The sequence below is a fragment of the Lasioglossum baleicum genome, chromosome 1 (genome assembly GCF_051020765.1).
Source record: "Lasioglossum baleicum chromosome 1, iyLasBale1, whole genome shotgun sequence".
Lineage (NCBI taxonomy): Eukaryota > Metazoa > Arthropoda > Insecta > Hymenoptera > Halictidae > Lasioglossum > Lasioglossum baleicum.
In genome coordinates, this window is record NC_134929.1 from 12945388 (window position 1) to 12972821 (window position 27434).

At 40.5% G+C, this 27434-nt stretch overlaps 1 protein-coding gene across 2 annotated transcripts in view; it reads left to right on the plus strand.

Annotated features, from left to right (window-relative positions):
* The window catches only part of LOC143214365 (uncharacterized), a 28946-nt gene extending 1550 nt beyond the window's left edge, over positions 1 to 27396 (plus strand). Inside the window, exons 2-3 of one of the 2 annotated variants that reach the window (XM_076435332.1) lie at positions 21126 to 21338; positions 23125 to 27396. In XM_076435332.1, the coding sequence (XP_076291447.1) occupies positions 21126 to 21338; positions 23125 to 23486 (575 nt within the window). In that variant the 3' untranslated portion in view covers positions 23487 to 27396. The remainder of the gene's footprint in view (positions 1 to 21125; positions 21339 to 23124) is intronic. The other variant, XM_076435339.1, reaches the window with a different exon arrangement.
* The last annotated feature ends 38 nt before the right edge of the window (positions 27397 to 27434 follow it).

Genomic DNA, 27434 nt, shown 5'->3' on the forward strand with positions numbered 1-27434 from the left:
TTTCAACGAGACGAGAAATATGTCTTGTGACGATAATTTGGAAGATTTTCTTTTGGAGTGTGACCACCATTTTTTAGACAGTTTCACAGTACTTTATAGAAATAACAAAAATGAATTTATACAAATTTTTCGTCATCTGTTTCAGTAATATTGTATACCCAAAGAAATGCATTTGTTGAATAATTCCTTATTAATGCATCTTTACAATCTCAGCAATCTTAAATTTAAAATATTCAACCTGGACGATTTTAAAGGATTTTTTTGTGTTCGTTAAACGGTTCTGTGATTAGGCGCTCGTTCGAACGACGCGTTTCGTGCTGTCAATCGCGGATCGATGGATTGGATTGTTGTGCTTTCACGTGACGGCGCACGCAGTCTCGACGTTCCTCGGTTATTTTCGTTTTACGCTCGCGCGTTTCCTCTCTCTTTCGCACTCTCAAAGCTTCGGCCAAGAATTCTGCGGGATTTTCAACAGTCTGATAACACGCACGGCGATTCTACGCACGCTGCCAAATCCTTTTCCAGCGGTATTTTAATTAAATTGTAGTCAGGCTGACATTCAATGCTAGAAAGAATCTGATCTCTAACTTGTGCACAATTTATACAAACTGTCAATGTTCAATTGCTATAGTAAATCTACCGATGTTTATCTGCCGCTTATCTTTGATATGTACACTTTGTGTTTTAGAACAAACTGTCATCGAACAGTAATTAAAATATACAGGATCTCAAAGAGAATGTATATTCAAAATTTCAAGATTTCGAAAAAAGTCGATTGCAAAATTTTGCAAAAGTCGTACAATTTTTGCTGTCCGACGTAGTTAAAGGTCTAAAGAATTCAGTATTGTTTTCTTTTTTAGTTGTACACCCGTGAAGTACTCTACTCCATCGAAAGTATTAGCGATTTTCAAGTATTTTAAGTATAGGAAAAAGTTGTTCAAAATGTCGAAATCTATAACATATTTAACCCTTCACTGCATGATTTTTTTAATTGGGATGAAAAAATTGAAAGAAGGTCAGTTTTTGTATTTTATTTAAGGGAGAAATATTTAAAAAAATTAAAACAACATTTTATCAAATGAGATAAAATGTGTGGAATAGTAAGAAGCACATTCTTAGAGTACTATGTATATACCAGATTTGTTAACTGTATCAGATATGATACACTATGCAGCGAAGGGTTGATTTCATCCAAATCGAAGATGAGGTTCGCTTTGTAAATAATTACCAATTGTTTATACGTTATCATGCTTCCTAGCCTCTTGCTAGGAATTCGAGCTTGGAATTTTCTTTTATATTTATATTATATTATATATTTATATTTTTATATCCTTTATTAATCTTAATAATATTTAATAGTTTCATTTGTGTGGTTTTAACACCTTGAGCAACACGTCACTTGTGTATTAAGGACACAATTTTTACTCAAATTTATTCGAATAAACTTCGTCAAGATCTAATATCTAGAATATTAAAAACTTATTTGAGGTGCTACAATTGTATGTAGAACGAAAGATAATTATCAGTTAGGCTACAGGGAAAAGTAGAGTCAACGTTCGCGGAAACAGCGATCCAATTCATTGAATGAACTTCAACAGACGCGTCGCAGACGATTCGTAAAAGCCAAAGCATGCTCGTGACTCGCCCGAAAACGGGCAATTATACTTTACTCCCCGAGATCGCGTAATCACGCGGGACGGTTTTATCAGCGACGTGACGTGCCGCCGTTTAAAATAATTGAAACATCGAGTGGTTCGAGGACTTTGTCATTGACCCGCAAAAAATGTCTATCGCGTACAACACCACTTGAGGAAAAAATCTCGCGAATATTTCAGCGAACGGCAATCGCTCTTTCCGCTTATAGAATCGTGTTTATTCAAGATCTTTTTTAACGGCAATTAATGTGAACGGTTCTTATCGAGGAAAAAATTTATTTATTCAAGGCACTGGCGTTATATACGAAATTATGCTAATATTTATATATAAAATCAAGATTGCTGAAATCGACGTTGATACAGAAAATGACACAATTTATTTTGAATAAATTACACAAATCATTTGTGTAAACACTGTACATAATATTTTTTATATATAACACTATCCGTTTCTTGCTCGCTCGACTAAACTCGGCTTCCCCGACTATAGCGTTTCACCTCGGAGCGTGACGGATCAGACTCGTTTACTGCCCAGCAATTGTGTACACGGTGCGCCTAATGAAGTTTTCACTTTAAAAAATAGTAGCCCCACACAATCTATGTCGGAGCACGGACCCGAGGATTCGGCTTATTGTTAACCCCTCGCCCTACGATTTATTTTACGGTTTCAGTGATTAGAACTTTCTTTGTAGTTCATAATTTTCTAAAAAAGGAGAAAATTTATATCTATTGTACCCCTACATGTTCTTCAATAACTATACATTAACAAAACCTAAATAGAATTTTATCTCGGTTTAAAGGAGATTAATAACATATTAATTAGACTGTGTTCAGAATTTTCATCACGAGTCTGACACGATATTGTAAGGGGTTAATGATTCAAAAATTGTGTTTACTGTGTTGCGATTCGATTACAAATGCATGAACAATTTAATTACCGATATCAGGATTTACGTGAGAGTGTGGTGAACAGTTTCTCAGCAGATGTCGCGTTGCGTCGTACCAAAAATTAATACTGACCTGGTATAATTGCAAAACTTCGAGGGTCGATCCATCCGTTATGATTCGAGCCAGTCGGCTCGAAAAGTAGTGTCTCGGGTGGCAGCTTATAGCTTCGTCTTGAACTTCTGCCTCTCCGCGGATGTTTCAATGACAAAATGGAGAATTTCTTATGCAAAAGGCATTAACAAACTGTCGGCAAGTCGTGAAATACGATCGCGAAAACTAACCGGGTTGCTGTTAAAATACGTCCGAAGGCGAATGAAACACTGTGACGCAAAAAGGGGTGCCAGGACCTCTCGAACGAACTTTGAGTTTTTCCAGTACTGTTGCATACCGTAATATATTCTACTCGCAAATTGCCATCATCGAATCGCTAAATGAAATGGAAATTATACTGTAATCCGTCCTAGCAGTCTATAAATAAGAGAATTATATATTATCAACACCTTGAGAGTGCCATCAACTTCAACCAATCAACTTCAGAAATTCTATCAAATCAAAGTAATTTATTTAATGAAATAAATATAGAAAAATTAAGATGCATGATACTGTGTGCTCTTTCAACCTCTCTGCTTTTTGCGTTACACTGCATATGAATTCACTCAAGCTACTTTAGCAGATGTTGTTGTTAAAGAAGTTGCATACGCAATTTGTTCGTAACCCCTTGCACACATAACATCCAGTCAGTCTCGTGACGAGCATTGCAAACAGAATCTACTAAATATTTATGTCATTCACTACTTTTGAATCGAAATAAAATTCCGTTCTTCTGCTATCAATATTTAACACTTCGACTTCGACTGCCACATCAGTGCCCATAAAAGTCGACAGGCTCAGTCAACAAAATTCAAAACAACTTATTCGATAATATCTGAATGTATATTGCTTTCTTATGTTCGTCACCTTCAAAACCGATTAAATTAATAAGATTTGTTAAAAATTGTACAAGTATTTAAAAATCAACATTTTATGGATACCATTATAGATAATATAGATTATTGTTTATTTCAAAAGAGAACATGACTTTTCTACAAACTTCAATAAAATATTTTTTCAAAAATAGTTATGCATTCTATAAAAAAAATCAAGGTCGCCTTTTTAATTTTTAAAGATCATAATATATTTTTGACCTTTAATATTGAATCCAACGACCTACATACATTGTTATACTCTTAAACTTCCAAATAGTGCTAAAATCTTAATGAACTGCTAGCTCGGCCACCCGGACCACACTGCGGGTCGATGGGAATTAATGCAACGTTCGGTTTTATGAGCGCTGTTTGTGGGACCCAAAGTGCGAAAATAGCCTCAGTGGACGCGTGTTTGTTTTGCGAGCCGGGTTGGCCCCGCGAATGCGAGGAAAGTGACCGAAACGGTTCCCGCGTGCTCTTTCATAAAAGTTCAGATGAAAATAGAGCGGCAAGAAGCGAGGCGGATCTCCGAACGTGTTCATCTCGAATCTGCAGGCTGGTTTCGCGTATAGATTTAACTCGTGCCGACTCGTGGTGGTCGCTCGCGAACTATGAATTTCGTTTGAACCGGTGCCACGCGAAATGTGTCAACAAAACACGCAGGGACGCATGTGTGCGAGAAAAATAGTCGACTCGCGTGTTCCGCCAGCTCGACATTCACACTTCTCCGTACTTTGAATCGCGACCGAATTTATCGGTGTTTTGGAAGTTGGTTTCGCTCACAATCAGTTATTTACGAACAGCGTAATCGAGAACTAATTAAGCGGACGGCTCCGTTTTCTTCTTTGTCGGATCGATAAGAGAACGCTGTTCGAGATCCTTGTAAATCTTCCAACGATTCAAATCCGAAATGTCGGTCCTCGACCTTTGGCCTAGGAACAGTCGAACATAGAACAGGGAGATTCTCTCTTAGCGGGTGATTTACCACGATTGCTCGACGGCCAATCCCGGCTTGCTAGATCACTGGGCGATGTCGGTTGAAGATCAAGATGGATTACAGGTCGCCCGACGATTACTCGAGCATGCGATATTGAGTCGGTCCGGGAATAACATCCGGCGCAAACGTCCAGAGTTGAATAAACAATGATTAGAGAACGGCGAAGGGATCGATTTTTCCTGATATTCGCGGTTCTGCGCGTAATTGAATACCAAGCCGAATAAACGGTCATCTGGGAACCGGCTAAATTAACGCGACTGGCTGACACGTTCGCTACCGGCATGTCTTTCGGTGCTCACCGTCGTTATTAAAATGTTTTATAAAATGCAACGTAACTCCGAGCAAATTTCAAGATCGTGGCCGTCACGTATCTGTGACAGTGGTAACGAACGTGTTAACACGTTGAATAACCACGTCAATCGTATGGGAGTGACACAATCTGTCGCTGTCTATAAAGATTCATTTTGTTCGCAATGCAGTTGCTTTAAATCGGACTTGAGATATTTGCAGGTTCTGAGCTAATACAATGCAATTTTGATTACGATGACTCAATTATACTTTGAGGGGCAGCAGACAACGTGTTAAAGAATCATCGAGTTGGGGAGAATCGATGAAGTCTCGTAGTGGGAGCCTAAATGCATGTAACACACGTAGCATGTAGCGTAACAGAGACAATAAATATCGAAGTTTCCGAGCTGTTGCGGATACGAGGCTGCAGATTATTATCGGCTTGTCCTGGAAACTGTCGTTTTCACGGGAAGGAATAAGGTGTACCACTTTGTGGACACTCGGTGGTCGCCATCTTCTTTGCGCTCGCTCGGAAATTACGCTCGTTCTTGTCTCGGCGGTTTGAGCAAAAATTATACCAGAACGAGTCTTATGCTTCGACAAAACAATCGTAGTATTCACAAAATCGTAGATCATTCTCGATCCAAACCGCTCCATTTTTCACTACTGTATTGTTAGTTCATTATTGTTCGCACGTAAACACACAAGTAAATCGTGCACAAAGGAAATATCGTAGGTGAAGAAGCTGTTAGTTTTGTAGTTGGAACAGAGCTTCAAGTGCAAACGATTAACTATATTGAGCATTCAGTTGAAAAACAGAATACTATTCTGGAAGCTACAGATCACCGATTCCGCTTTATCGGTCCCGATTAGACCATCGGAGAAAAAATGAGCACTCTATTTTAGAGAGTATGGTGACGCAATGAAAACGGAGGAATACGTCGTATATTGTCATAGGCTTTCACGTTCTCGAGAGATTATTCCAACGTAAAGTGTGTAGCAACGACAGCAGTGATCGAGAGATAACCGAGCGCGGAACACGGTATCTGTACACAGCATCGAGAGAAAAAGAGAGAGAGAGAGATCACACACGAGAGATCGGCGAGCTTGATCGACTCCGGAACAAGTAACAAAGAGACCCCGGGCCAGAGTAATCAGCCTTTTTAAATCCACCATGAGAAACACTCGTGGAAACAACATGTGTACACACTCGTAGCCGATCGTTATCGAACGACGACGACAACGAAACGAAACGATACGCCGACCAAATTGAACCGTATTTTTCACGGACTCGCAAACGCCAATCGAAACGATGCTACATACACCATCATATCGAGGACAGCTCTTATTCGGAAACATAGTCACGTAATCTTGACGCGAATTCGCCGTGACAAGAACTATAGTTCGTTCCGCCGCGCGGCGTTAGATCGAGATGATCATTTTTAACGGGACCCTCTGTCCAGTTAGCTGTACCGTTCGCGCCGCGAATCCGAACCGAGACGCGATCGAGCGATCTACTAGATCCGCTAGATTCCCCTTGGATACACTTCGAAATCTCAACGACGAAACTACCGAGCACGATTTTATCTTTCGAAATTTGAGAGCGTCATGTATACATAGGAAACAGTTGTTCAAAATTGGGGTGAAAAATCGATTTTCTTGAAAAGATGCACGAAAAGATTCGTCCTTCAAAGACGCACAAATTGGATTTTGAAATTTTTGTCTAGGCCTAATATACTCTCGGAGATATTCAAGAAAATCGATTTTTCACCCCAACTTTGAGAGCTATTTTCACCCCCTTAACATGAATGACGGCCGCTATAAAAAAATACGTGTCAAATATTTTTTTGAGTTTTATATCATACCAAAATTTCATTAAAATCGGCGTGTTACGGTTGGGTAACTTCCCTTGTTAATGTTGTTAGATCCTAATTGATATATTCGAGTATGTACTCGAATTTCGAGTCGAGTCATTACTCGGCCTGTCGAGCCGAGTCGAGCGTTTGAATTTTCCGAGCTACTTGAAATCGACGAACTGTTTCAAAAAAATGCGAGCTACTTGAAAAAATCAAACGGCTCGAATATTCGAGCCCTCAGATAACTTCGATCTAATTGAAAATGAATTTTTAGCTCGAAATTTTTCCGATTACTCGGATACAGTAAAGTCGCGATTCTTGTCAAACAGCCTGTATTCTACACGGTCAACTACGTGTGTTATGCACGGTAACTCGAAAGCTAAAGATCTGTTCGAGCTGAAAATTCAGTTTCGAGTAGATCGAAGTTTTACGAGGGCTCGAATATTCGAGCCGTTTGATTTTTTCAAGTAGCTCGCATTTTTTTCAAACAGTTCGTCGACTTCAACTAGCTCGGAAAAATCAAACGCTCGACTCGGCTCGAGCAAATCGAATCGAGTTTAGCTCAGCTCGTAAATTACGGGTACTCGCACTCCCCCTAATTTTCACCAAAACCTTCCAATTCCCACACATATTTCAAGGTCATCGAAATCGGTGAGGTGTATCCTTTTCTGTATAATTACTATTAATGAATTTACACAGAGACTGGCAAAGCTACATATGGGAGTATAATTGAATTATACGATGTTAAAGCAAGTTCTGAAATAAACGAAGAAAAAACACTTGAGACCGCGAAGGGTTAACCGTTATGGTTGCAGAATGTTGCTAAACACCTCGATCGGTGGCACCGGTGCGGTGCGCTCGCCGAAAATGTGCCGTGGAGGATTTTCTCGATGAGGAGAGACGCTCGACCGTCGAGTCGGTGAAAAAAGGGCCACTGGCAGGCTGCCAATAGGGCTGACAGAAAACGACAGGCTCGTTAACGGATAACCGGCGACAATTAAGGCAAACGAATCGATCGCGCCCCGGGTATTTAACTTCGGTCAAGCCGAAGTGGCGCGGGTGTAATTAACGGGCGAAATCAAATTCATTGCGCCCTCGTCCCGTTTCCGCCGTCGCGGCGCGGCTCGTTCATTTTTCTTTTTATACCCCCTTTCTCTTCTTTCTTCCGCTTTCTTTCTCCTTCTCTCCTTCGCCTTCCTGGCTAACCAAGTGTATCGTTCAGGATACGTTGAACCCTGAAACTGGCCGAAATTTTTTGTCCGTGTCACAGTTCCCCTGTACAGAGTGTCTCCGAGATTGTCGAAGTAGAGCATAAACTATAAAAGGTAATTATAGAGAGAAGGGTACATATCATCGATTTTCATGACCTTGAAATATGCTGTCAAGGTACACATTCTGAACAACTTTTCCTATGTATTTTTTTTTGTTGCCCCCGGTCGGCTTTAGTTTCTGAAATATTTTCAAAAAACTGTTGCTGCTACTAGAATTGTCCGAGTTAGGTTATTGCCACAAATCACTTTTCGATTAATTAGGAAATCGATTAGTTCGTTGTAATTATTGCATATATTTAAAAATTTGTATAATTTCATTGTGTAATATATACTCTTCTCGTTTTGTCATTCACTGAAGTATACGGCCTGCAATAGCTAATGTAATTGTAAGTATTATTTTTTCTTTGTCTCTCCGTATTTACAAACTGCAACGTGAGACATCTAAATGCATTCTACCATGATACGACGAAAATAAACCCAAACCTAACTCAAACCAGACGAAAGAGCGCGAGAAATTATTTTTATAAATATCTCCAAAACGAAGACCGAGCGACGAATTTAGAGTTAAATTCTATACACATATTTGAGTTTCATCATAACCGGTGAGTGAACCCTTTTCTGTATAATTACCCTATAAAACAACGGTCTGATTAACGAATGCTTCTTAACACTTTCGTTACCAGCATTCGTTTTGCCATCAGATTCGACGGTTCCGAACACCGTTCCCGGAACGTCAATTAAACTGCGCCAGACGATAACCGCAGCGATACGGGTCCTGTCATTGATCATGCAAACTGACGCATAATTAACCGTGTCTGGGTACGTTATCTGAGGAGAAAAGAGACCAAGGAAACTGGGCTACAATGTGTGCGATCGTGCGCGTATCCTTTCTTCGCGAAAGACGCCGCCGCGCCGTGTCGCAGTCGCCAATTACGGAGTTTATTCAATTGTTGCGGGAAAGTCGTCGTCTTAGATCCTCGAATGTGAGGTTCCCAGCGAATTTCGCGAACTGGTATATTCTCATCCTGGATCAGGGATTTTTCGAAGATGAACGAAATTATGCTTTTTTGGGGGAGGAGATTTAAACGATTGCTGAGTCGGGGGAATTGAGAGCGCAGTAGGTACTGATTGAAATAGTTGATTCCAACGGAGGTTATAACTATGTAATTTCGTTAATCATTTCCGATGATCGTGCTGCGGAAAATTGTAATCAACGAGTGCAGAAAGTAGAACAATTTGCGGTGGAATCGACAGGTACGTTTCGACCTCTGTAGCATGAAGTGTGTTCTATATTCGGAATGAAATAAGTGACACGAACGACATGAATTATTTTATCCGTTTTATTTGTAGATCTCAAAATCATTCAGGGAGGAAATCAATTTTACTGTTACTCCTATTTCTCGCAATTAACGCGGACGACTTTTAATTAGCATAGAGATCTACAGTCTAGATATGAAGCAAACTTTAAAATTGCATGAAGTAACTAAAACTGAAATATATAATTTATGTATTACTTCAATTTAAATATGTAAAACTAGATTTGAACAGTCCTCCAGAACGTAGCAAGCGTAAAATTCGAGCAAAAACCGCCTCGAGGTCGCAGTTTACGAGCCTTGGCGCTGACTTATTACGTCATTCATACAAAAAAAAAGGAATCACGATGACCACTGTATTTGCATACTCTAGGAATCTTCTGGACACTTGAGACCCGATACGGGGCCCAGGTTTAGTCAGAATTCCACAAAGGAGTCGACAATTTTGCGTGACGAATTTCCCGTAACCTTTCTCGTTTCTTTTTATGCGGGTACTCGGATCATTCTACGCGTGTTTTCCCGTAAAATCCTCGACGCGTGTTCGCCGTGCGTTGTTCCGCTGATTCAGGGACAGCTGCAACAGCTGGATAAATTGCGAGATGCATTCGCATTTCGCGTACGTCGGAACCGTTCACTACGGACGCAGTCGTGTTGAGAAACTCGTCGACATGAGCCTCACGTTGCAAGATAATGAATTTCATACACATAAAATACGCCTTGATCCGCCTCTACAACATGTTTCGCTATTGTGGTCTCGTGATCGACGGTAGTAAGAGAAATATACGTGGAGGGGATATTCGTTTTTCTTAGATTGTACAGATTGATTTTCTTAGATTGAATGCTACAAAAATGTAGGAACTAGTATTTAGAAAGAAAGACAAAGTCACTGTTTATCCAGGATTGATGGTTAAACCATCCTCGAAGCATACAACATAATTAATCAGCACTGTCAATAGCTTCAAATATATTTCTTTCTAAAAATACACAACGGGTCACAGCTGAAGTGCAGGTGTAAATCAGGCTACTCTAACCCCTAATGTAAACACATTAAATTGATACTAAACAAGGACGTATTATAAAGACGGCAGAACAACATTTTCACGTCCTGAAGCTTCGCATCAGAGTGGTCATGGACACACTCTCCGAGCAACATATCGTGAAATACTTATTGAAAGTGCATTCCACATGGAGACACATGAAATGAGTTATTTCGATGTATTAAACATTCGCGGAGAGCAAAGGACATATTTTTTAATTATAGAAATGGACCGAGGGAGCAATTAGCCCATTTATTCGTAATGAGTAGGTTAATCGTTCGCGTGTTGATCCTCGGATACACAGGGACACCTAACGAAACGCAAGGGAAGCACTCTCGAATTCGCGCGTACACAATTATCGTTATTAGACTCAACAATTGCGGCTCATTATTACCGTCGACAATTACCCAACGTCTGCGGCGGAAATTATTCACGACTCGACCTAATAATATTCGTTCCGTGGAAAAAAAAATCGGCCAGCAATTCGACTTCGTTAACCGACCAATTAAGACGGCCGACAGAGGCTGCAGAGGCGCGCAAACATCGGCGCCCTGTTATTTCGATCAATAGAGCGAATTCTGCTTCCGATGCAACAAATTATAAAAGCTGGCTCTCCTCTATCTTTTGCTCGTCAATCGCCCCAGAGGAGCGGCGAGGCTCTCCTCGCTATGAGCGACTCGCTAGATTTACACGTGTTCTTACTTACTTCTACATTTCTTGTTTCCCTAGTAGCATTTATGGTTGGCCAACGGTTTGGAGTTTATTAGTATGTGATGGGTATTTTGTCTACAAATACCCAATGTAGGGCTTACGACGAAAATTTATGGCAATTTGCCAACGAATATCCAACATTGGGCCCACCATTATTATAGTTGGTTAATTAACAAGAAATTTACCAATGTTTAAAATGTGTAAAAGATAAGATTGGAATAATATGTTAGCGGGCCCAGTTGGCCGTTCGTATTATAGTGACGTTGGCCCTTCGTTGGCCATGATCGTTGGCTCACCCGTATAAAAAGACGACATTTCTAACGGTTTGCCAACCAATATTGCAACGAAGGCCCAACAAAGTACCAACCATAGATGCTACTAGGTTTGCTTCTAGTTCCATTACATGTTACACACTATGGATTGATGTAATCTTTCTATCGTTCCTAATGAAGCAATTTCGATTCATTTAATTAATTCGCCAGTGAGTGATTGGACGACGACTTTGATACTCTGAGTCAAAATAGTCGCAGCCCGTCGGAGGGTCAAGGAACACAAGTCTGTCAAAGAATACGGGTCCCATGAATGCTAACAGTGTCCAGTAATCGCATAAGTAACGAAGCGACGCGCTTTCACAGTACGCGATTATTCAGAAGAGATTGCCATTCGTGCATCCGACTCTCTGTCTTTCTCTTACGGTGTTGGTTCGCGCGATTCCCGTTCTGTTATCCGCCTTTAAATCACCAGATTTAATTGGTGTCCCAGTTCGGGAACGTTATCCTAATCCGTTCGCTAAATTTCTACTCGACCGGTTCAGTAACCTGGCCGAGAGACAGCCTCGCCGACTTTCCATGGCATGGATGCACGAAGCGTATGGACTATGGACGGTTTATATTCTGCATGGGCCGCTTATGGCCGCGCAGAGGGGCCCAGGGAACCGTTACCATCCTGGACACCGGTTATATTCGCGACCGGAGACCCGTTCCTGCAAAAATATTCCCGGCGAATATAAAGTTGGACCCATGCTATAGTCATCGTCTAGCAATCCCCAACGATTTCGAGAACTGCTCTTTGCATACTGCTAGCATCATGCTCTGGTGACATTTGCGAATTCGAATGAAACCCTCTGTAACCACATTTTTAGCAAACTTAACACGTTTGGTGTGTTAAGGACGTGTTTCGCTTTCTTCAAAAATTATTTGAACAAGTTTAAACGGTCACAATTTTATAAAAACCAGACCAATACTGTGTGTGATTACACATTACACACCTGTCTGTTTCTCGCTCGCTCGGCTAAACTCGGCTCCCTCGAGTTTACCCGAATAGCGTTTCACCACGGAGCGTGGTGGATCAGACTCACTCGAAGAAGCTTTCATTTAAAATAAATATTGTTGTATTTGGGAGAGTTTACAGGATCTCGTTCTCTGTAAAAATTGTTCGCCTAGCTTTCGTTGTTGAAGCAGAAAAAATTCTTGAAGTTGAAAATTTGACGGTCTCCTCAAAATGAAATTTCCGAAAAATAAAGTGCAGTACAACGAAACAATTTTCAAGTATGTGTCCAGTGAATAAAAATCTGTGAAAATCGTCGACTAGTTTATTAGTTTGTTGGTTGATTAGTTAGTATGCAGAACTAGTTAGAAATGCAAGACTGTGTTTGGAGAACGTTGGCCAGTGTTATTATTGCACAATAGGCGTTATGCCGCACGGTTCGATACGTCGTATGCGGTGAATCGAACCAGTCGAGATCTCCTCCCGACACGCTTGACTTTGAAACGGAAGCCCTTCTTCTGCCTTCTTCTTCTTCTTCGTCTGTTATACGGTAGGTACATACAACGTCGACCGAACCGCAGACAGTCTCGTCTCTGTTCGTGTCCACGCTCGAACAATGGCCAGCACACTCTCGAGCCAGGTAACAATACTTCCGATAATAATACACGACGATCGTGAAAGTTGGTCTGCAGCCAAGTTCTTCGCGGGCTGAACTCTCAGCCCAAAGAACAAAAGAGTTTGTTCGAAGGTCTCGACGTCGCGTTGCGTCGCTAGCGAGAGCTTCGCGATAGTCGTTAGTCGATAGCTGTTCATGGAACTACTCTTGAATTCCCGGTACAATTTTCATTGGTACGTAAACGATACTCTGTATGGCCGAGCCTGAATCTTCGCCTGAAATATCAATTCACTAAGGCGATTCGAAGAAACAAGATCATACAGTGCAGAAATCAAAGCAAAGCATTGATCCAATGAAATCATACTTGAAAAAGTGAGGTGTATGCAGGCGATCACATCATGCTGTTATAAGATATGCATATTCATAAAATACGGGGAAACGTATATATTCATAATAACATTTCAATTTTATTTTTACGAAGAAAACTCTTTCTGATTTTTTTTTTTACTAACGTACGAAAATTTACTGATTACTCTCTCAATCTTCTTGCACTTCTCACGTCTTCGATGTGGAGATTCGCTGTTAAATTCGAACTAACTTGTGACAGTGAACCTGTCGAGAGTTCTCACAAATTGGCAATCAAATAACAGTGTTCTTTAATTCAATCAAGCTCGCAGTCTATTTGTCGTCTTGGATGCAAAATAACATTCCTCGATGCATATTAGGCGAATCGTTTCAAAGGGAATTTAGGTATCTTTGTTCAATTTGGTTGTACAGATTTCATCGGATGATTTTTGCTATAAATGCATAAAATCCCGTCGATGCTAAACAATCATCAAGTTTTATCGTATCATCGATCAAAAACTGTATCCTTGTGATTCGATACTAAATAAAAATTCGTGGAACAGAAGGAGAACTGAAAAACTTGTTCGATTTAAGTGCCATAATCTGTGGACGCGTCTGTCCATGGCGCACCGTTTCTACTTATCACTCTGCAGATAAAAGAGGTGAGGTTCCTGGTTATAGCATTGTCATGAAGCGGTTCGCTGACACCTAGAGCTCTAGACATTGTCAGAAATGACAGCATCGATTACCGAAACCACGCGGCCGATTGTATAACACGCAATAGATGACCGTGCTCTTCTAAATTAAATGGAAGAACATTGAGAGACAGCGTAATTGCTTCGGTTACGCTTGCGATCCTGCTATCATTCATGGTCTCGAACGCGAGATTCTAATCGGATCCGCCGGCTGAATGCGAGAGCCCTGCGGGTTGGTTGGCTGTTTGCCGAGAGTTTTGTTATAGAATGCCTTATATTTACGTAAGAAAGCACAGCAGCGTTCTATCAGTCTCTAAAAATATTCTCTCTTGCCAAGATAGAAGACTCTCCTTGCTACAATTATTCGCATTTTACTTCGCCATCTATTCTGGACACGATTGCTCAGACTGTTTACTAGTTTGGTGGTTCCTTGGCTTCGTCGATTTTAAATCTATACCCTCGAATTGTTTTGTTGCTGTTATTATTAACTGTACGCACTGTCTCGAAGCTTTAAATTAACACATTGTTGGCCGGATGCAATGACAGACGACTGTTCCGACTGTCAAAGGAAAGATACCGAATAAAATCTCTCATAATAGATTACGGATTTTATGCATTCATGACAAAACTGAGTAAGTGTAATTTAAAATAGCAAAAATATTATAAAAATTTAAACATACAATAATATTATTCTCAACCTACTAAACATAATAAGGAAGAAAATAAATTTCTAATTCACTCCAGTTTGTTGCGATTCGGGTAGGAAATTATGATTTTGCATAAAGATCCGCAGTCCACTCATAACCAACTAAAATTGTTAAAGAAAAAAAAATAGAGATTCCTAAATAGCTCTTGGTCCTCATAACAGATACAGAAAATAATTATTTTGCATAAAGTCTATTCATAATATTCGAAAGATCAGAGACGTCAACTGATGTCTTCTATATATAAAACATTCGCGAATAAAAAAACGCGAACTGATGGTTGGATCTGTGCTGAAAACAATCTGTTAATCGGTAATAAGAGGACTCATCTTGCGAAAATCTGCTCGAAGTTCCGGGGCCCCTGACCGATATTCTTCACTCCTGCATTTATCCGTCGAAAACATATTATCTTTAATTGGGAACCGATAAACCGTTTCGGGATCATATCAGCCCGATACATCGACATTATCGACGCGCTGCCCCGTCCAAAACGATTTCGCATTATCGGGGTACCCCGTCCGATTTGAGATACCGATCGCCGATTTTATTATTCGCCGTGATAAACGATCGTGACGCTACGGACAAAAAGAAGCGAAACGTTCGACAAATATCCTACAAAATTTATCATTCCTTTCTTGGAACAATCTTAATCCACGTCCGTCGCCGACCATAAATAACCAAACGTTTTAATTGCAACAGGTGGACAATTAACCGTTCGTTAGAATCGTTGTGGATCTTCGTACATTCTTATAAAAAATATACAGAAAATTCTGTTGTGTGACGTTTATAACAAATAGAACAGTTCAACAAATATTCTGCGAAAATCGTTTGTTTTAACTCAGTTCATTGATCAATTGATCATTATGAACATTGTGTACCTTTGCATACAATTGCATCTTATAAATATATTCAAGTTTCCAGTCACAATTGATTAATTGCGAGAGTCGCCAATTCATTTGCATACCTAACACATTATTTTCTAATCGAATAATTCCCTCTCGACTTCCTGTAGACAATCAAGCGAAAACAATTTCGCAAATTCATTTAAAGCTGTCTAATGAATGAGACGCACAGTTGAAAATAATTATGCGTTAAGAGGTAAGGATCATCGACGCAATTTGTTCAACGTCTCCACTTCGTTAACGATGCGTTCAGTTTGAGATGATGAAGCGATTCGTCCAGGAATAGAAATGGAAAACAATGTTTCAAGGGAATCGAGCAGGACGCGCTGCGATTAGCGAACAATTGGTTGCGCAACTTCATTCTTGTACACGAGATCGAGCCATCTAACAATAAAAAGAAATAGAGGATCGATTCTATCGGATCCCTAGCCACCGTCTTCATCTTCATCGCGATAATTAAATGTAGCGAAACGAGTGAACGCATGCGGAATATGTATGTACTTCGAACTATGGCTCTTCCGTGTTTATGTCCATATGTACGTAGATTGGTTCGTCTTCTCGGACGAATTGCGTAAGAGATCCTCTTTGTTCGAACGGTTTTGCGTAATGATCTCGGTAACGATCGCGTGAAGTTCTCGCGGAAGGAAACGGGGGAGGGTGATCAATTTTCCGTGATCGTGGTAAAATCTTGTATCCCCGGCAATTTTACGGTTTTGTTAGCCATCTCGATTCCTGCTTCCTCTTTGATCAATTTGAATAATCACCATGTTATTCGAAATTTCGTTGGTCTGAACAATTGAATAGCAAAATTCGTACGACTGTCCTCTATTTGAAAGCCTTGGTGCAAACGCCAGGTATGTCTGGATTTTGAAAATTAACTCAATTCCTACTTCAAGCAATCAGGAACACATTAAAATGCAGTAAAGTCTTGATCTAAGAAAAGGGTGCCCGTCCGAACCTGCCGCGGCAGATCGTCTCGCGCTGGCCGCCCGGGTGGGGGTAGCCGATTCTACAAATTCTACAAACGCCGAACAACAAATTTATTAAGACAAGATCAGGAATGAATTTATAAACCAAATAATGCCATCGATAGGAAAACGAGGATCGACGTGGATGTTTAATTGGCATTTTAAGAGACTTCTAAAATAGTGTTCACGTATTTTGGAGCATCCTGTACTTGCGTAGACCAGTTCCGGACTACTTTGTTTCGCTCGCGTGCTCGTCGATTCGAGACACGCAAAGAGTTTGATCAGGCCGTTAGGGCGTATTTTTAATATTACCCGTGTAGGAAAGTATAGGCGCATAAAAGTTTGAAAACAAGGACCATAGTCGGATGACGGCCGGTGTATCTATTTCCCGGAGCAGGCTGGAACGAGAAGACTTTTAAGCACACTTCCGTTTCGTAGTTGCGAACTTTTGGAAGGCGAAATAACTTTATCAAGGAGATAAGGGGCCGAGTAATACAAGGGGCGTCGGTGTTTCTTAACAAATGCATTAAGAAGTAGGTTATTATTCTCGTAGAGAAATCACGAGTGATAGGAAAATAGCGTATCGTTATGCCGCATAAATAATTCCAGTAAGATACCACCTGCCGTGCGAACTGTACAAGCTGTTTCTTTGTAAATAGAACCATTGATCGTCGTTGAAGACTTTTTCTACAAATTCTATAAAGAGACAAATACGATCGAGACTGAAAATTTCGTGCGCCTTCGGCAGCGCGATTCGTATTTACACGCGCTGTCCTTTTCCACGTCGGACACGATCGGCGACGTCACCAAAAAATAGTAGAATACACGATCTAAGAAACCGCGCGGATCCGAGGGTTTTTCTTAGATCAAGGCTTTACTGTATCCCACTTTGTCAGCCCTGAATCTTCCTCTTTTTCGACTCGTTTCTACATGCAGACTCGACACAGGTGTTATCGTAATTAATAGACTGCGGATTTTAAGCATTCGTGAAAAACAGGAGTAGATCAAATGTGAAAAAGGTGAAACATTGTAAGAATTAAAAAGTATCGTTGTATTATTTTCAACGCACTAAAATTTTGCATAAAAGTCTCGAGTCAAATAACTAGACTGCGGATCTTTATGCAAAATAAAAGATGTTCGCATTGATTGCAAGACACAGAAGTCGAATCAAAATTGTATTTTTCTTTTAATTATCCTATTAAGCTGAAACTAATGCATTGATGTCCTTAAATATATTTAAAATATATTATACATTATATAAAATCCTCAGTCTACTAATAACTAACAGAAAGCAGCTCGTAGTCAGAGATCATTAAATCGATCGAATACAACCCTTTACCTTATGAATGCATGAAGACGCTGAACATACATAGCAGAACTTATTTACGTTACGACTCAATATATTGGAAAACCGTGTCTAGCACGAGTCTGGAACGGAGCTGGGGTATTATTATTCGTCTTCTTATTTGGAGGAACGGTAATGAACGTCATCGTACAACCTCGAATGGCAGTACGAATTTCGTTTCTATGTACCTGTCTCGAAGCATTAGCCGTGCGACGACAAATTGCTCGTTACCATCTACTCGACTCGCGACCCACAGTCGTCGAGAGGAACGATCCTTATACACGGAGTTGGCCAATGTTTAATGCAATCGATAATCAAGGATAGCATTCGAAATATTTGATTATCAACCGGCGCGACGACAAATGATCATGTTTCTCGATGCATACACGACGTTCACTAAAATAAACATTTAATCAGCGATCGAGATTACTAATTGAATCATTATAAGATTGAATCCATAATATGTAATCTGTTAACATCTTCGAACCGTTGATTAATTCTTTATCGCCGTAGACTGTAGTCAACAAATCAAATTAAAGATTATTCGGCAGATTATAACGACTGGCTTTGTTTGTGAACAACGATTTCTGTAAATAACTAAAAACAGTTCGGATATTTAAAAAAGTAAGAAATCGTTTCTGATATCTCTCGATGTTGTTGTAATTTATCATTTCATACGAGGATTCGGATCGTGAAATTGGGAAGGCCAATTTGCATCTAAGATATCGAGCAATATCGCGAATTCCGGCTCCAATTTGTCGTTCTCCGTAATATCTGCAATCTGAAGTGAACATAATCGTATTCCCAGAGGTCATCTCGTAATTACGATACCTCGGACGTAGCACGTGAACGTGTGTGCAGCGAAGAACTCTCTTAGATTCGTTCTATATTTATTGAAAAATTCAGATCGATCAATTTTAGGAGAATTTTAGTAGGAGTTTCTCCAGTGCAAAATCGTTCTATTTTACTTGATTGCAATGAAATAGCGATTCGAAGAGGGCTCTATTCCGCTCCACGTTTCGGTCCGTCAATTCCATTTATTTTGGTCACTCTGTTCCATTATTGTGGAACGTTGCACAGTGGGGCATTTGGCCCGAAAAGTCGGAAAAAAACTATTCTAGCGTTATTTATGGGCTCAAGGTCATAATATAGTAGGTCGTTAAATTCGTCTTAACGTCAGCTATAATATTATTTAAGCAAAAATACATTTTAACAAGAAAGTTCACTATAACTAAATATTACAATATTTTCTAAATACCACGATACGTAATCCTTCACTTATAAAAATATACTTATTGGAACATCTATTTTTCACTCCATAACTAAACTCAATAGCAATGATCAATTTTGTACTCAAATGACACCGAACTTAACCTTTCAACATCGTTATTTTTTACTGATTCTAGAAGAACATATACTTAACTATAATTTACTGACGGATAATCATGAATTCTTGAATTTTCATATTTCAAGTTTCTGCCAGGTTTTCGGGGCCGCGACCCCACTGTGCGTTGTTCTACTTTTTTGACTCGCTGTTCCCTTTCTAACATTTTTTCTATTTTTTATTAAAATTACATAAATATCACTTTTTAATTAAAATAAGCCCCACTCGATTCGAGAATCGTTTGTCGTGTTTCGGAGCCTGACAATTCGTACGTGTCCCGTTCTTGCTCCATTTTCAGAGGAGACTGAGTACGGAAAAATCCTGCGGCAACTTTGTCGGGCGTGGAAAGTATCGACGTTGGCACAATAAAAGTTACATAAGCCCCACCTTAGTCTATCACGAAAAATCGAATCTGTTCTATTTTTATTAGCCTGCATCGAGTACGTGAGGAACACCGGTCTCACTGCCCAGTGCAACAGCAAACGATTAACACTTTGAGTGGCACGTCTGCCAAAAAATAGGAGACAGAATTATTTGTTCATGTTTGTAAACCAACTTTAGATTAATGTATCGGGTGTAGCAAATTTATTGTAAAGTCATTCTTCAACTTTTCGATTCTTACTTCGTTCAATAAATTACTTTGATTTTATAGAATTTGTTGGACTGCTGGGCACTGAACGTGTTAAACTGTTAAAAATCTATTTCGATATTTAACGTGCAGGCTGCATGTAAATAGACAGCGCAGATACGTGGCAAAAAGAGCGATGTGTCAGTGGCTCAAGCTGTCAGCCGGTGTTTGCGCACGACAAGATAAAGACAACGAACTCGTTAGCAAATTAGGGTGAAACTGGCGCCGATGAGACAGTCGGAATCCAAATGTGAACGATATATTGCCAGCAAACATCGGTGAATCGTTTCAGCGTGGTCCGATGCCGACCAATCACTGTCTAATCCATGCTAGACTACCTCTTCAAAATGAAACTCGCCTTTATCTCGAGTGGATCTTGTAACTCGTGACATTCCGTCGTTCCCACCTAGGAGAGTCTAAGAGAGAATCGTTACTTAATTTAAAAAATTTCAATGTTTCGTTATCTCGGTCTAAATCACGAACACATCGGTGGTTAATCTTCCACTCGTTCGAGATAACGAGTTTGATTAATTGTATTTATTCGGTTTTCTTAGGAAACGCAGCGTGACCAATCCCCGAGGCAACGTGGACAATAAATCTTTGTTGTTTTTGTCGGAAATCACGAGTTCGCGGTGGCATACATTTGAAAAGATCGGGCTATTGTTAATTTGATTCCCGATCGGGTTTAACCATCCGACTGGGCGTCCTTTCGATTGTGAACACTTAGAATGGCGTAACGAGAAACAAATAAAGTTAGAATAACAAAAATTATAACGTAATTAAAACAGACGAATTAAACGAATTTTGCTTGCTGTGTAAGGGTGGATTTATAGTGGAGCTGCGAGCATCGATGATAGCGGCGCGGTGAAAAGAAACCAACATTCGTGACAACATTTCGACACATACTAATGAAAAAGTACATATGTATTTTCTTTGTTTTTCTTTTTTTTTCACCGCACAGCTCATCTCACTGCTCCACTATAAATCCACCCTAAGAGTTCGATCATTTTATTCAATTTGCAATGAAGTCGAGTATTTTTGTCGAGTTTCTACATTTCCACTTGCTATTAATAGCGTGATTTGAGCCGCTTTGAAAGGCGATTGCGTACAAGAATGGTCAATTGACTCCTCGGTTACCGGGTGAAGGGTTAAAGATGCCTTGGGATTTTATAACCAATATCGGTGCATTTATGCATTGTTTATTGATTGGTGTGCTTTGCTCTTGTTGCAGTTCACGGTGTGTCGAGTTACGACGTGACCGGCGCCCAGAAACGTCTGGAGAACAACGAGATGATTCAGAAAAATAAGAACGGCGACCGTCCAGACGAGTCGACGACCGACGATCGGACGGAGGACGACAAGACCGTTTATGTCATCGAGTTCGAATCGGACTCTAGCGGAAAGGAGGAGAATCTGCAGAGCAAAGGAAAAGACGGACCTGCTGGTAAGATCGTTTTCCATCCATTGTCATGTTCATCACCTCAAAAAATCACACGAAAACGAACTAATTCGGTTGAGAACCGAAAACTGCAGTGTCGAACTTTATCAGTGACCACGATCAGGTTATCATATTGTGATTACAGTAAAGTCTTGATGTAAGAAATAAAGCAGACCAATACTGTGCGCACGACCAAAGTGAAAACTTCTATGGCGATTGTATCTACCGGCTCTTCTATCAGCTCCACGAGTTTACCCGAAGTTTCACCTCGGAGCGTGACGCATCAGATTCATTCACTATCCAGCAATCGTGTATGCGGAACATACGTAGAATTTATTTTGTAAAAACATGTAGGACACCTTATTATACATACCACTGCATCTACACACCATTCCAGAAGCTAACTATGGCAACAATAATTACCATCGTTGAATAAATTCATAGAAAATAGATTAACATTTTGAGAAATAATTATCTGGTGAATGCCCCTCATGAAATTGATATTGTTAAAGATATATTAAAAAATTGTTGTTTTCTTAATGATATAATATTGTTTAATATTCAAACCGCGAAGGATCATTTTATCCGGCGGTATTTCAAGTCCCTGTACAGTCGTCTAGATCAATTACGATTAATTACGACCAATTATGGGAAGCATCTCAGCTAAAATTGAAATCCAATTTAATGCACGAGCCATGAAACTTCAGAATGTATTACTACAGTCTGTTTCGCGTAAGAGGAAAACGTACGGTCAACGATCATTCTGTCCAGTATACTTCCTGATGCAATTACCGAGACAGATGATCCTCCAATTATATTAAACATTACGCAACCACTACCATATTATACATTACAGGACGATTCTAAATCAGTAGCTCGGGAAAAATTCATTACACATACGCACAATGGTATGTAAAGTTGAATGATCAACGCTATCGGTCACATCTACCGGTTCACGAGTCATCGTAGCGAAGAGGAAAGTCCCTAGCACCGAACCAGTCGGTTATTGTTCGTTATTTATAGTTTCGGAGCGGTTGGTTAACTCTCGTTGAGCTCATTAACAGGATTCGTTGTTCGATCACACATCGGCGAGGCTTAATTTACATAAGAGTGCACGTACGGTTAGCTCGCGATTGAGCTAAATCAATTCCGGGATTGACTCGGTGCGAATCACCGGGAAATTTATGATCACAGCTGATGAAACACGTCATCCAGCCGAGTCAACCTCTTGCGAACTTATGCAACAATTTGTATTTATTGTTCCGAGGCAACCTCTCCGACCTAGAAATCAACAGCTCCAAACCATCACCGTGTATGTCAAACGAAAATGAAATTCATCCGCAGCATCATCCCAAGAAGTGAACCTAACAACGTAACAACCTAATTAAACTTAACGACCTAACATCTTAACGAATGATATACGGAACACTCAATTTTCTAAGGAACTTTGAACCCTTTCGCTACCAATCGACATGTTTATTACACTGGTCAATATGAATAGTAGTTTAATTACTGTGTACTTGGCTCCATATAAGAACGGACTTAGTAGCGGACGAATTTAAGACTCTACTGCGCATAATGACTCTAACGGAACTCGTTCATTGGCTAATCCCCTACTCGTACTCCGCCGACCACGCGACCATTGGCTGACGCGCAACGACATGCGCGAAACAGGTCCGTTCTTATATGGAGTCAAGTGTAGAACTGGGGAGTTAAAATTGCTCAAAAAAATAGCGAAAGGGTTCTAAACCAATTCTCCAGAAGTTTATTAACGCGAGCTTATCCTTCATAGGCCGGTTTCTGTTTGTTTCAGTGGACGGCGACGATGAGAATCCTCTAGATCCTTGGTCGATTGTGTGGTACATCGGTTCGTTCGGCGGTCTGGTTGCGTTCTTCCTGATAGTGAGCTGCTCGGAGTGGTGTTGCCGTCGCGGAGGTCGTCCTTTGACAGTGCCATACGCCCAGCGAGCTGAGGTGATGAACGGCAGCCAGGTGGTGACCGAGACACCTCCTCCCCCTTATCACCTGTTCGCACCTCCACCGTACGACTCTGTGAATTACGGGGAGATCGTGGATAAGACGTCCGGGGAGAAGCTGGACATCTACGTGATCTCAGTGCCGATCCACAGGCCGGTGGTCCAGGTGCCAGCCTAGAATCCACCCCAAGGACGTCCTAGCCACGGCGAGGACTTTGACGAATCGCTGCCACGAACGCGACACAGACAGTGTCGATGCACCTGTTGACAGTCGTTCACTGAGCCGCGTGTGAACGAGTTTGTTTCAAATGATAACGAGGAGCTGACTACCTTGAAGAGGTCCCCTGAAGCGGGGTGGCTCGAAGTAGCATTCTTTCTTTGACAATCGTCTCTCCCTTCCGCCATGAATAACAGTCATGAGATTATTCGAGAGGAGAATCATGACGGTCGCGGACCAGGGAGCAAAACAAGACGAGCACCGAAGGTGTTTTACAAAAACACTCGGGAGGCGTCGCGTCGGGTTCAGAATCCGACCGATTTTAGCGGACTTAACGAGAGAATGATCGGGGTTCTTGATAGATCGATCGAGCAGCGTTGTTTTAACGAAAGGACCAACCACTCGTAGAAAGACAGTGATAGAAGAGACGATACACTCGAAGGAGTTAGAGTAGGAGGATCTGTTTAGGGTAGCAAACGATTTTCCCAGAACGATGGAAAGTAGGAGCGAGGAGTAATAGTCTAGAGTCGTGTTAGAGCGATTTAGAACGACTTAGCATTTTTTGAGAGACCCGGAATTCTGAACCGGTCTAACGAGTGATCATTAGACTGCGGGTTTTATGCATTTATGAGACAAATGAGTAGGAGAAAATTGTAAAAAGATTAGAAGGAGATATTATCATGGAGACAATTATCATTTTGCATAAAGATCCGTAATCTAGTGACCACGACTAGGACATTATCCTGAAACGGATTGAATTCGAGATTGAAATGTTTCGAGAAACTGTAGAGACCGTAAGACGTTTCTCGTTCACCAACGGAATGAACAATATAGATACCGTTTGTATTCCTTCGTTGCTAACGTGTCTGAAATGTATTCTAGTAGAGACGTTAATGCTTTATCTGTCGACAACCGAATTCAATTAACTCCTGAAGCACCTTGTTACGTCTAGAAGAAGCTTTGAAGTTTTCTTCTGAGTACTCGGTTGACCAGAAAGTACTTTTCCAAATTTATCGCAGCAACCTAGGTACCTAGTTAAACTAGCCTTTAGATGAGCGATCGCTCGATTGCTGTGCCCCATAAATTTGCAAAAGGTATTGAATAATCGGTGATGCGTCGTGCAAACACGAGATTACAGGTCGTTGCGAGGGAAATCGTTTTATCTAGAGTGTACGAAACCGAGCGCAATCCAGTCGTAAAGACGTTCGACAAATAAGAGATCTTAACGGACTTAGCAGCCGCGAAGAAGATTCATTGTATCCTCGATTCCCACGTTGTCGTGCATCAACGTGGAACATCGTCGAGGGACTAGCTGCGATCTACAGGAGTCATTGAATTTCTTTTGAACGACTTACTCGTCCTATCACTGCCCTGCCACACGTGAATTACGAACATTTCGCCATACATACATTCTTCTCTAGCCACTAGTTTTACAAAAGCGAGCAAGCAACACACAAACGTTCAACCTCGAACAGGGATCTAGCTTCGAGGATCTAAACGGAATTCCTACGATTTGCGCTGGTCGCATGATCAATTTATCCTTGCATATCTTTGACCGTAGCACAACTGATCACACGATAACTGGGTCAGATACCCGTACCAGATACCGTGCCCATTGAAATTTATAGTTTCATAGGAAAGCCGCGTTGAATGTCGCGGTGATCACAGGTGATAAACGAAAATAAATAAATCACATGAATGACAAACTTTATGAACGAAACAAGTGAAACTTGTGTGAAACACGCAACACATTCAACGCGTTGAACACCGTATCCATGTGAGTTTAGCCCTTGCACGGCTGTCAAAGGCGATGACAGGGTTAGTCGTGACCCATGCTGGACATCGTATCTGTATTTATCATTTCTCCCAACCAAATGGCAAATTTTCTGCATTTAGAACGAGAAAATTGTCAAGAGATTCGAATAATTTCGAAAATTGCTTATTTATTTTATTCCGTTGTCGCTAGTGGATAACCAAACTGATCACTATGTTTTCTGGGGTCTCCAGTGACCCAGCCATTGTTATGCAAGGGCTGAAACCGTCGCAACGATGAATTATTCCTATTTCGTAATTCGCTTAATTCGAACGGGCATGTGTACGCGCGCGAGCGCGAAGTTCAAATTTAATCGTCGGTATTGCCGGCCACGGTTAACCTCAATCACGATCGCTTCGAGTCTGGCAATTGTGAGCGACTATACATAGAACAAACAAAAAGAAATTCAGCCGAAAGAGGTCGTGAAGACAACAGTGGATCGCCAACGCGTCCCTTGAGAAATAAACTTGATCATTTGTGGACCATGGATCTTTATGCGAGTACATAGATTATAAAAATAAGGTAAAAGATATATATCGTTCGTCAACTGGAAAATTTCTTGTGGCGACAAATAAAGTAATGATACTACCGATGTGCCACAAGCGCATAAAGATCCGTAGTCTAATAGCTTGCCAAAAGATGTTGTTTTACGCTCTCGTTAAAATGTGTACTTCATTTCCAACGATTTAAAACGCGCTGGTACTTGGTGTTTTTCTATAAAATGTTAGGCGTCTTGCATTCCGAGCACATAATCGAATCATAAGAGCCGTGTCGCTCGTTTATTTGATGTGCGACATCGCGATTGTGTTTGGATTAATTAAACAAACGAGCGGCAAGATCATTTAAACACGCGTCGCTCTGCGAGTGGAAAATAACATGTGCGGAGTGACTCGAAATGGAGCGATCGAACCGATCGGTTCTTTATTGGAAATTGACGAACGTATCGTTGTGATTTATTTTCGTGCGTAGATTCCGCAAAAACAATGTTTGAAAATTCAAAGATCGCGCGGATGCGCACGCACGTGCACGTCCGAGCATGAATCCCACTGAACCCGACGCGGAATTTTTAAACAAGATTATCTTCGGAAACGAAACTACGAACAAAAGAAATCGGTTTTCCTTGTTTTTAAACAATTTTTCGAATAAAGAATGGACACGGATCGCATCGCGAATTTTGAGAAATTCTGTATTTTGTGTCAGGCACACGGTGCGCGAGCTAGAATTCGCGAAAAGAAACGATATTTTCTTCTTAAACCCGAAATACTTCGCTGTTCGGTTTTCATTTATGTAGAACGTTGCATAGATTCTAAATATTTAATTGAACGAAACATTTGACATATTTTGCAAAAAAAAGATATTCGACAAATTCGGCGGGAAAAAGGGGGTGAGAAATGCTCGAGACAAGTTTGTGTATTACGTGATCGCGAACGAAGTAAAATCTGCGAATCTAGTTTATTTATATTACTGCATTGATCTCCACCACTTAGATTTAACAAATGATTAGTGTTCAAGTGTAAAAGGAAAAGAGAGAGAGGGAGAGAGAGATTCGTGTGCCTGAGAGAATAAATTGTGCGTTGAATGATAGAGAGATTTACCGTAAGATTAAGTACAACGTGTCAATTATTCTTATTATGATAATTGTTATCGTCATTATTTGTCACTAGTGAAGTTATTGTCACCGAATTGTGGTCGTGACACGTCACGATGGATTCGCTCTCATTAAGACTTGCGGAGTCGCAGCGTCATCGCTATTTATTTTTTATACTTTTATACATACCGTTTATACGTGTTCGAATCGCCTCTACGTTACCAATAAAATTTCTTTTCTCACAAAACTATTATGTCGTCTCTCTCCATTATAAATTATTCTAACCTGTTTCTTTAACAAGATAAATATACACTCGTAGTCATGATAGCTATATCTAGCCCACGCACCTTCATTGCAAATTGAAAGTAATACAGGAAAAGATATTGTTTAAACTTACTTCAATTCTTAGAAGCACTTGAATAATAATTTACTAACAACAGTAAGGATATCTCTGCTAACAATTATATACACTTTGCAACAAACTGAATCTGAAACCAGAGAGCATCCT